The 12,138-nt window shown below is 46.1% G+C and overlaps 1 protein-coding gene across 1 annotated transcript in view; it reads right to left on the bottom strand.

The window, feature by feature from the left end:
- LOC137533268 (cholesterol 24-hydroxylase-like) overlaps positions 1-11,651 on the bottom strand; it is a 71,616-nt gene extending 59,965 nt beyond the window's left edge. Inside the window, exons 1-2 of the mRNA XM_068254564.1 lie at positions 11,414-11,651; positions 1,115-1,192 (exon numbers count right to left, since the gene is read on the bottom strand). Of these exons, the coding sequence (XP_068110665.1) occupies positions 1,115-1,192; positions 11,414-11,568 (233 nt within the window). The 5' untranslated portion in view covers positions 11,569-11,651. The remainder of the gene's footprint in view (positions 1-1,114; positions 1,193-11,413) is intronic.
- Positions 11,652-12,138: the final 487 nt, after the last annotated feature.

The raw sequence follows: 12,138 nt of genomic DNA, 5'->3' as shown, positions 1-12,138 counted from the left end.
CAAAAAAAATTAAAAAAAAAGTTTTTTGGACCATTTGAAAAAAAAAATTAACCGCAAGGGAGGATAATATCAACCTGTTTTTTTGTGTCTGCTTAGAGGGGGTGGGTCCACCACTGCCTCCCCCGGTTTTTAAAAAGTTTTAGCTACTTTTATCCTTTTGGCATCTCTGTTCATTTCCACATTGTTCAATTCCGTCCACGGTGGAAGGTTGTTAACACCTTGTTTCCAGATCTACAGAGAGAGACTTGTTAATCCTAAGTGGGGACAGGTCTCCTCACCTGCCGTCACAGTGGTTGCCTTAGTGGTAACTCATGTTTGTGAGTATAACTTTACATACTTGCCTCTCATCACCCACATCAATCCAGTACATACTGCACTATATTGAGCTCTCAGTGTTTTTTTTTTTGTATGCACTTCTAATGTTCCTGCGTGTCGCACACCATACGCAATGCACACGGCAGCGCGTATAGTGTGAACATGGCCATAATCAGGTTTTCACTCTCTGGGAAAGGTGAGTAGGTGACCCTGCCATGTCACAATTTTCATATTTGATACAGCATCTTTGTAAGAGATGTCCCGTGACCCAGTATCCATTCACAAAACTGGCCGCTGCTAAGAGACCAGTCATTCCCCAGCTAATGAACAGCAGATCATAAATTCATAAATAGTCCTGCTGCTGAGAGATTATCTCTTTGTGGTCGGCACTGCAGTTAAGCAGTCTCATTATCATTTGTGTAATAAAGCATTTAACCTTTCCCACATCCTCCCGGTGTGTTTATACAAGCCATGTGTACCTCTCACCACCCTGCCTGCAATTAGAAATGTTTACTCACTGCCCTTTTATGAAGACAATGGGGAGGGTTTGGGAAGAGATACATTCTTTTCCCCATACTAAGGAATGACAGGAAGATCTGACTCAGCTGGGCTGCAATGCTGGTTACAAAGAGTTCATCTCTCAGTAGGGTCAGTAGCACAGGGAGGAGATGGGCGGAGTCAGCGCCATGCAGTGAAAGTCATAAAAAGTGTGAAGACTTAGCTTGGTGCTCATATCTGAACATAACAGAACCCCACCAACAACAATGGACTGGCCCAGTGGCCTGACTGTGAGACATACCATTGCAAGAAGAGGTCGTGCACCACCTTGTAATTCTTCATGGATTTATTAACGCTGGGCAAGTGTCCGAAGAGGAAACTACACAGGAGACAAAGAGAAAGACACGTTACTAGAGAAACCGTCTAATAAATATGGGACTGTCACCTTAGCAAGATCTCTGCTTACTGCAGAAGAACCACAGGTGCCAGCATGCTACTAAATCTCTTCATTTTGTATTAAGTTGTTAATTGGTTGTGCTGGGACTTGTATGTTATGGCAACTAGATCCCACTGACCACTTCTACCTACAGCTACCATCCCCCCCACCACCACCACATCTCTACTCCAAAAACTGCCTGATCCACCCCCACCCCCACCCCCCCTCGCCTTATGCTTCTGTAACCCTGTGTGTGTGTCATTGCAACAGAAACACACACCAAGGGTTACAGATGCATTTACTTTTTGTGGAAAGTGCTGCTGTAAAGGGAGCCTGCAGGTGCCGCCAGGGGGAGCCCATGAGCAGGAAAGAGGAGAGAGAAGCTGGGCATGTGCAGGGAGGAAGTAACAGTTGAGTTTTACAGTTGAGGCAGGGAACACACTTGCAGGGCCGTTTTCCCCTGCGTTTCCCAGGTTTCCGTCGGGTTTTGCGGTCGCGTCTAACGCGTGCGTTTTTCCACGTGCGTTTCCGCGTTCATGCGATTGCATGGCATGTAGTGCCATGCAATGTGCGGGGAAAAACAGAAAACTGTGCGAGTACAAAACGCGGAAAAAACTGCGAACGCAAACGCGCACAAACGCATGCGGCGCAGCGTTTCCTGAGCTGGGCTATTAATTTCAATAGCCTCTAAAATCGTGCGCGTTTTGCCGTTCGCGGCAAAACGTGCAAAAACGCATGTAGTGTGTTCCCTGCCTGAAGGCTAGTGAGGGGGAGGAGCCAAGTAGCCATGGAGACTGAGCTGATGCAGCAAGAAATAAATTGTGTCAAGATACTATACTGGACTGCAGCAAGAAATACGCTTGATATGTGAGGAAATAGAGGAGAGACACAAGAAGAGACCAGCCATTGGTGAGGCAGTCTGAGCAAGGCAGAGCCACAGACAAGGGAGCACTTACTGAAAACTAAAGTAAGGGAGAGAGAAAGAGAGATTCAGGCATTACAGGAGAGGAGAGAGACCACTCACAGCTACAGGCCAGTAAAGAACAGCCATACTGGAGAGATAAGCCAGAAGAGAAACAGTAAGCAATAAGAAAGAAAGACAAAGATATTAAAATGTACTGTAACAGAGAGAGATAACAAAAAACAGCAGAGACATTACAGTGACACAGAGACAACAGGAGTCAGGACAGCAAAGCATACAAGAGTGAGACAGAGAAACAAGTGACAGGATTAAAGAAAAGGAGTGAAGACTGCAGTGCAGTGTCTAAAGAGATTGGGCTTGATTCACAAAGCGGTGCTAACCTACTTAGCACGTCTAAAGTCTTTAGGCGCGCTAACCAGGGTGCTAAGTAGGTTAGCATCGGTTTTCTCAATTGAGAAATCCGGTGCTAACCTACTTAGCACCCTGGTTAGCACGTCTAAAGACTTTAGACGTGCTAAGTAGGTTAGCACCGCTTTGTGAATCAAGCCCATTGTGTGATAACAGCTGGCAGACAAAATACAGAGGAGACAGCGGTGCTTCTTATATGTTAAGTGATCATTCACAATCATCAGTTTCACATATTCTGTCCCATCCTGGATGTTGCTAGGTAACCGCCGGGCATTTCTCTACGTTTCCTTTTGTCTTGTGCAAGAATTCAGGTCCACTTTAGACAGCGGTGAAGAAGTTGCAGACAGCGGAGTGCTGAGTGAGGAAAATTCTGGCAAGTTAATGCTAATAAACTGTATTGCATATATGTTTCCTGAACTAGCCCTGATCCTAGAAGGCGGATGTATACAGAGGCCTACCTATACTCATCTGCTAAGAAGAAGTTTATGAATGTGTTTTGTCACTGAATATTTTTTATCCATATGATTTAATACAAATATTTATTTAAAAATAACTTGATTGGTGTCTGGAGGATTTATTTACAGTTAACGCATTTTAGAGGTGTTACACTTCCACAACCCCAAACATGTCCTGACAGCTCTCCACATATCACTTCTATTCCCGAAGAAGCCTACCTCTCCCCCACTTCAAGCTTTGCTACCCCAAACCTAGTCTAACACCTCTTCCCAGTTCCCACCATAACTTTGCTAAACTATACTAGCTCGCTGCTGACTTATACTGTATGATATCTCTGTGCGTAGGAGTACATTGCCCTGAAACACAGTTGTAGAGATCACTTTTTTGGCCTCAATTCACTAAGCTTAACGCCTGTCTTTAATAACTCTTCTGAGCTGTTTTACAGGTATCACAATTATATCACCATGGTGATAACTGTAAAACAGCTCAGAAGAGTTATTAAAGACAGGAGTTAAGGTTAGTGAATTGAGGCCATGTATTTAGCAGTCTAGAGAGGAAAGTAAGTCCAATTCGATCAGAAGTGTTACAGCACCAATGGTCACAGTATGATGTGCAAGGATCCACTCTGGAGCATCAAGTGTCAACAGTAATTCCTCAAGATCCTCACCATCAAAAGTCCATCTTTATTTAAGGTATCAAAGTCATAAAAGCATCATAAAACAGCATGGAAATATGGCAGATGACGCACAGGCGTTTCGGACCATCACAGTCCTTTCTCAAATCATCATAGACCCACACTGTGTGGGTCTATGATGATTTGAGAAAGGACTGTGATGGTCCGAAACGCCTGTGCGTCATCTGCCATATTTCCATGGTGTTTTATGATGCTTTTATGACTTTGATACCTTAAATAAAGACGGACTTTTGATGGTGCGGATCTTGAGGAATTAGAGAGGAAAGTAAGAGCAGATTCACAACAGCTCACGGCCGCTGTCATTACAACGCAGGAAGTTCGGCCATATTTACCAGAACTCCCGCAGACATACACTGAATGACAGATCAGCAGCGCTGCCCTCTCCTCCTGTGGCCACACGTGGGTACAATGTGGCTTTTGTTCGACATTTTGCCTTGCTTCCTATATAAAGTCAGAACACTTTTAAGGTGGCCATACAGCTCTCGACTTGGTGGCCGATCGACAATCCGATTGGAGAATTATGAAAATCGATGCCGCCAAGAGCATGCCTGATAGACAATGTGACCAATATCGGGCCAAAATTGGTTGCATGTATCAATCAGACATGCCGCAAGATGTTTGGCTGTCGTGGTCAATCGGGTGTGGGGTGGTAAAAACGAATATCAGGAGGAGCGACGAACGCGACAAAGCCAAGTCTAGCGCTGCCCCCCTAGTGCATAAATGTGTGTGCATTTATACATTACAGTAGCAGTAGGGTATTGTACCGTGTTAGCCATCAGTAAAAGCAAGACGTTTTAAATCAGGATGATACCATTTATTGGCTAACTACAAATGAATAAAAATAAGCAAGCTTTCGGCCTTGCAGCCCTTATATGGCTTATATCCTGTTCCTTTGCAAGCTGGTGGTACCGACAGCTTTATACATGCAACATCAAAAGGGAAAACAGATATTTTTTCAAGCATAAATACATGTCATTAAGATGCCTTAATTCAAACAGACCATCTCAATGGGGTTAGAGGTTGTTAGGTAAGATAAGGATCCTTGTTTACTCGATGCTCACAGACCTGGGATTAGGATTGACCCAGAGGTATCGTAATTCTAGCTGAACTTGTGAACTAAGAATTTACGATACCTCTGGGTCAATCCTAATCCCAGGTCTGTGAGCATGGAGTAAACAAGGATCCTTATCTCAGCTAACAACCTCTAACCCATTGAGATGGTCTGTGTGAATTAAGGCATCTTAATGACATGTATTTATGCTTGAAAAAATATCTGTTTTCCCTTTTGATGTTGCATGTATAAAGCTGTCTGTACCACCAGCCTGCAAACTAACAGGATATAAGCTAGACGAAGGCTGCAAGGCCGAAAGCTTGCTTATTTTTATTCATTTTTAGTTAGCCAATAAAATGGTATCATCCTGATTTAAAACTTCTTGTTTATACATTACCTGTCCTCTGTCGCCCACTGTGCGCTGCCCGTCTTCGGAATCCCCCACTCTTTCTTTAGCGGTATACACGCCGCCGGTGTATAACACGTGGCCTCCTATTTGCCTGTGGCATGTATATCGCTAATGGAAGAGCGGGGGATTCCGAAGATGGATGAACACCACGCGGTGGATGACACAGGACTGGTAATGTAGAAATGCACACACGGGGGTACATTTATACACTAGGGGGGCGTCGGCAAACTTGGCCGATTCCCAAGAGATTTCATGCTGAAATTGATTAGGAATCGGCCTGCGGTGTATGGGTAGCAGACAGATCTCTCTCCAATTCGATTCGTTCACAGACAGAGATTCGTCTCTTGGCCGAATCTGCCCATCATCACTAGATGTATGGACACCTTTACAGTTATCGTACAACCAATTTACACTCACAGGCCCATATGCAATTCACTTTTTCTGCTGAGTTTTCTTCTAGGAGAGAAGTTTTCATCTTTGATGTATAATAACTTTTTAGCACTTTGCAATGGAAAAAGTACCAAAAAGTAGATGAAAAAGTACTATCAAAATGATTTTGAGTATTTGTTTCCTTGCTGGTGCACTTTAAGAAAATGTAAAAAAGCGGGTCATGGGTAGTGGGTCGGGTAGCGGGCCTGCGGGTCGGGTTGCGGGTATCAAATTCACCAGAAAGCGGGTTGCGGGTCGGGTGCGGGTATGAAAAAGTGGACCCGCGCAGGCCTCTACTACATTGTACCAGTCCACCCTTGGTGGAGGGGTGTTACCCCTTTTTCTTGATCTATGGAGAGCGACTTCTTAATCCCGAGTGGGGACAGGTCTAATCTCCCCACCTTCATCTACAGTGCTTGCCTATTTAGTAACCCTGACTTGTGAGTATACTGCACATACTCTTTCCACACACCTTCATTTACCAGTGCATACTACACCCTATTGTCCTCCTCATAATTCCATTTATACTGCTCTGCCTGGCGTAAAATCAGGGGTCGAGTGGGGCATGAACGCGGGTGGACGACGTCCACCTGCTTTTTTCAGAGGGTCGACGCCGTCCATCCTAGCATCCATAGTGGAGGGGAGCAGCACAGAGGAGAGCTGTGGGCACAGCGGGGAAGGGGGGACGTCTCCCCCGCATTCCCTCACCTTGGCGCTCCCCCTCCAGATCTAAGTCTGGTAGCGGGCGGAACTTACCTCTGTCTCGTTCCAAGCGCCGGAAGTTCTGGTGCCGCTGCTCTGGACCAGACCAGACTAGCGGCAAATCCATTAGACCATCCTGTGCCTGCAACGAGACAGAGGTAAGTTCCGCCCGCTGCCACCCGCCACACAAGACTTAGTTATGGAGGGGAGAGCGAGGGAGGGGGAGCCCTAAGGTGAGGGAAGGAGGGGAGAGACGTCCCACTTTCCCCACAGTTCTTCTAGGCGCTGCTCCCCTCCTGCAGGGGGACACCTGGCTACCTATTCTGGGGACATATACCCCTGCCTACATATACTGGGCACATATACCCTTGGCTATATATAGCAATAATATTTATATAGCGCTTTTCTCCCTGGGGACTCAAAGCGCTGGGCACATATACCCCTGACTACATATAATAGGGACATAAACCTCTGACTACATATACTGGGCACATATACCCCTGGCTACATATACTGGGCACATATACCCCTGGCTACATATACTGGGCACATATACCCCTGGCTACATATACTGGGCACATATACCCCTGGCTACATATACTGGGCACATATACCCCTGGCTACATATACTGGACACATATACACCTGGCTACATATACTGGGCACATATACACCTGGCTACATATACTGGGCACATATACCCCTGGCTACATATACTGGGCACATATACCCCTGGCTACATATACTGGGCACATATACCCCTGGCTACATATACTGGGCACATATATCACTGGCTACATATACTGGGCACATATACCCCTGGCTACATATACTGGGCACATATACCTCTGGCTACATATACTGGGCACATATACCCCCCTGGCTACATTTACTGGGCACATATACCCCCCTGGCTACATATACTGGGGACAGCTATACACCTGGCTACATATACTGGGGACTACTATACACCTGGTCACCTATTCTGTGGACATCTATACACCTGGCTACCTATTCTGGGGACATTATACACCTGGCTACCTATTCTCGGGACAACTATACTCATGGCTACTTATACTGGGGACACCTATAGACCTGGCTACCTATGCTGGGGGTACCTATGCTGGGGGAACTGCTGTCAGATTAAGTGTATTTTGGGGAACCGCTGCCAGATTATGTGTATGTAAGGGGAACGGCTGCTGCCAGATTACGTGTATTTTGGTGAACTGCTGTCACATTGTGTAAGTTTGGGGGACCACTGCTGCCAGATTATATGTATTTTGGTTGTTACGTGTATTTTGGGTGATCCACTGCCAGGTTTTGCGTATTTTGGGGAACTGCTTCCAGATTATGTGTATGTTGGGGGAACTGCTACTGCCACATTGTCTATTTTGGGGGAACCACTTCCATATTAGCTGTATTTTGGAGGAACTTCTACCAGATTACGTCTTTTGGTGAAATGCTGTCAGATTACATCTATTTTTGGGGATACACTACGGCAGAGCTCAAACTTCCCCGGCAGACTTTTTACATCACTGCTAAGGTCATGTATATTTGGCCCCAATCATGACCACGCCCACGTTATGCTTGACCACGTCCATTTTTTGTGCGCCGCGATACGCAGAGGTTTTCGGGGTGAGTCCACCCACCTCTTTTCCTAGGACTAGACCCCTGCGTAAAATCCATCCGCCTTACCTATCCTTTGTACATCTAGGACAGTGATGGCTAACCTTGGCACTCCAGCTGTGGTGGAACTACAAGTCCCACAAGGCATTGCAATACTCTAGCTCTAAGCATAACTCGGGGAGGCAGAGGCATGATGGGATTTGTAGTTTTGTCACAGCTGGAGTGCCAAGGTTAGCCGTCACTGCTCTAGGGTCTTGTCCAAATACTCCCCAACCTCTCCTCCAACACTCTACAGATGTCCACTCCTCACTTGCAAGGCTCCTGGACGTCTCCAGAGCAACCCCTACTCTATGGAACTCGCTTTCCGCAATCAGGCTTTTCCTCAACCTTCAACTCATTCAAGCAGGCGTTAAAGACCCATCTTTTTACCATTGATTGCCTGCCATCTACACAGCTCCCCCCCTTTCCCCCAATGTGTTTCACTCCTCAACCCCTTAGATTGTAAGCATACTTGGCAGGGCCCTCCTACACATGTGCTCTTCCCCGCCACCATATGGACTCAGTGACTTGTCTGCTATGTTTATCCCTACCTTGCCATCGGCACACCATTGTTAATTATTTCACTATTTTGTGTACAATTACATTGTAATGTCCTCGTGTTATGTTGTTCTGCGTTGTAATGTCTCCCCTATCTATTGTACAGCACTGCATAATATGTTAGCGATTTATTTGTAAAGTTTAATAATCATAAAAAGGTAAATGTGTAGTGTAAGCATTCAGTGGCGTATCTAGAGGAGTGCAGGCATCACACCATGTCCACCTCCCCTCCGGGCATCGTCCCCACCACCGCTGCCTGAGCCCCCCTCTCTGTCATATTAACAGACTTCAGATCAGCGCAACAGCAGAGACAGAAGGGCACACATGCTACCCACGCCTGGTGTACTCCAAAAGCAGGATGTGCTGAGGGCGGCACCAGGATACAGGCAGCACAGGCACAGTAGTGACAAGGACCGGTCACTGCTGATCTGAGGTCTGTAATGGCACCCAGCCAGCACCTTGTCCCAGACAGCACCCTACCCCAGCCTGCCAGCACCCTGCCTCAGACAGCACCCTACCCCAGCCTGCACCTTTCCCCAGCCAGCCAGCACGCACCATGCCCTAGCCAGCCAGCACCCAGCCTGTACCTTGCCCCAGCCAGTACCCTGCGCTAGCCAGCCAGCACCCTTCCCTTGCCACCACCCAGCCTGTAACTTGCCCAAGACAGCACCCTACCCCAGCCTGTACCTTTCCCCACCCAGCCAGCACCCTGCCCTAGCCAGCCAGCACCCAGCCTGTACCTTGCCCCAGCCAGCCAGCACCCTGCCTCAAGCAACACCCTGCTCTATCCAGCCAGCACCCTTCCCCTGCCAGCACCTTGCCCCAGAAAGCACCCTACCCCAGCCAGCACCTTGCCCTCGACAGCACCCTGCCCCAGCCAGCCAGCACCGTGCCCCAGCCAGCCAGCACCGTGCCTCAGGCAACACCCTGCCCTAGCCAGCCAGCACCTTGCCCCAGACAGCACCCCACCCCAGCCTGCACCTTGCCCAAGACAGCCAGTACCCTGCCTCTGGCAACACTCTGCCCCAGCCAGCACCCCACCCCAACCAGCACCCTACCCCAGGCAGCTCCTGGACACTGCTACTGCCAATAGAGCGCGCCCTAGTGGCTGCTGCTCTGCTCTGGCGCTTTGAGTCCGCAAGGAGAAAAGCGCAATATAAATGTTATTTGTCTTCTCTTGTCTTGTCTTGTATGACTGTGACATCTTTATTTTTATTTGACAACATGTGACTACTTGATTTAATTATCTGATGGCACGTGACTATGTGAGGTCCGGTTCACATTTGCGTTTTTTCATGTAACCAGCCGTACGGATCCGGCCATCAGGATCAGGTAAAAACTGTCCGTTTTTACAGCCAGTGTGCTGCAAAGTGTCCTTTTGTATGTAGCTGCAAAACTTGCCGTTTCCGTTCCGCTGGGCACAATGGTCCGGGAAATTACGGTAGGTCCTGCTGCATATTTTTGTTTGTTGTACGGAATGGACAACAGATCCGTACAAGCGGATAGATGTGAACTGATCCATTGGTTTAACATTGGATCTGTTCACATACCGGTCCTTTTGTACAGTTTACGTTCCGCTCACTGCTAATGTGAACTGGGCCTAATTAATTCTAATATCTTGCGGACCACAGCTTCTGAATTTATGTATCCAGGTGGGGCATTTTAAACTCTGGTATTTGGGTAACCCAGCTGATTAATTCTAGTATCTAGAGACAACACATTTGTCTTATGACAATAGTGCAGCCTGCAGATAAAAGCTATACTGCCTCCCCGCAGGTATTGAAATGTAGTCTCCCATTTCTTGTTGGACAGAATTCTTCCAGCTTGCCTAAGTGACCTTTCAACGTGTGGGGGATTGGGGCAAATTCAGTGTTTGCCATATGCACCTTATTACCCAGATAAGCCTCTGCACTCACTGTATATAATTAACTCATTTTTTTTCTTCCCATGTCACACTCTGTACACATGGCGGTTACTATCCTCTAGTACTTCTGTTTATTACTGTCACTGTGGTTATAGGTCCTGACACACTGGCTGTGCTGTGATTTTAGAATCAATTTTTCAGTCGCAAAGCCTTCAAGAAAATAAAGCAAATCGCAAGGCACTGTACACAGTGGTGCGCTGCGATTTTAGAAAATTGCAATCGCAGTGCCTGCAGCGCTTTTTGAGGGTTTGTGTTTGTGAAGTGCAAAGAAACTGTAACGCATGCAATTTTCATTGCGTTTTAAGGCCAGTATACACTGAAAATTCCCAAGCGCAAACGCAGTGCAATGCAATTGCATTTTTTAATCAAAATTCTACTTTTTTTGTGCGTTTGCAATTAGACTAGGATTTTGTGAGACTATCTTGTCCTGATTTTCCGGTTGAAAATTTTAATGAAAATGTTATCCTGCGTTACAAATGTAAGTGCTCAAAAAGCACTGTAGGGGCCGCGATTGTGATTTTTTTAAAAAGAAAACTCATTGCACCACCGTGTACAGTGCCTCATGGTTTACTTTAATTTGGGAGACATCTCGAGCTCACTCCAACCTGAATTATCGCAAATTCTTTCTGTTTTAGGAAAGCAAATTTTTGTTTTACTTTAATTTCATGACGGCTTTGTGATTGTGAAATTTGAAGAAAAAAAAAAACAATCGCAAAGCAGCCAGTGTGTGCAGGTCCTTTAGGTAAACAATCTGGAAACGATAGCCTTAGCAAAATCTCAATCGCAAACACACAAAAATAGAATGTAGAATTTTGGATAAAACGCAACCGCATCACACCGTGTTTGCGCTTGGCGATTTTCAGTGTGTACAGATCCTAACTCACAATTCCAATAAAAAAATACATTGTTGGGAAAAGACAAGAGAACTTTTGCAGCCAATACTGACCTGTCTCTGGGCGGCCCGGGGATGTGGTCATACTTCATGTGAATGTGCTTTACATAGCCGCAGTAGAGGAGGAAGGCGAGGAGTCCTCCGCAGACCAGGAGTAGTAGCAGATAATAGAGGCCGGAGAGGAGCAGGGTCACCACAGACTCCCACATTGTGGCCAGGAGAAAGTCTGCTGTATTCAGGAACTTCCACTGCTATGAGACTTATAAACAGTGCAGAGTTCAATGTGGGCAGGAATAGGAAGTCCTACACTTCCCACTGGATTATTGCTGAGCCATGACTGCCACCTGCTGGACAAATAGCCTCATTGTTTAAATGACACCTGAACTGGGAGGGATACGGAGGCTAAAATATTTATTTCCTTTTAAACAATGCAATTCGCCTGGCTGTCCTGCTAATCCTCTGCTTGCGTGCCTGAAATAGAGGCGCTATGAAAAAATGCCACAGGATATAGCTGGATTTCTTATTTTACAATAATAAGTACAAAAATATTGGTTTACAAATACATTTCATTTTAAATTATAACTTTGTGTAATTGTGATTCCGTCTGACATTTAGCAGAAACTATGAATAACATGTTACCGGAAAAATACACGTAAAGTATAAATTAAATGGTACAAAACATTATTTGTAATCTTAATCATATAATTTTGTTTCTGAAACATTTTAGTGGCTGATTCTTTAAAGAGACTCTGAAGCGAGAATAAATCTCGCTTCAGAGC

The sequence above is a fragment of the Hyperolius riggenbachi genome, chromosome 9 (assembly GCF_040937935.1).
Source record: "Hyperolius riggenbachi isolate aHypRig1 chromosome 9, aHypRig1.pri, whole genome shotgun sequence".
Taxonomy (NCBI): Eukaryota; Metazoa; Chordata; class Amphibia; order Anura; family Hyperoliidae; genus Hyperolius; species Hyperolius riggenbachi.
The sequence above is the reverse complement of the archived record's forward strand: the minus strand, read 5'-3'. Positions and strand labels throughout refer to the sequence as shown.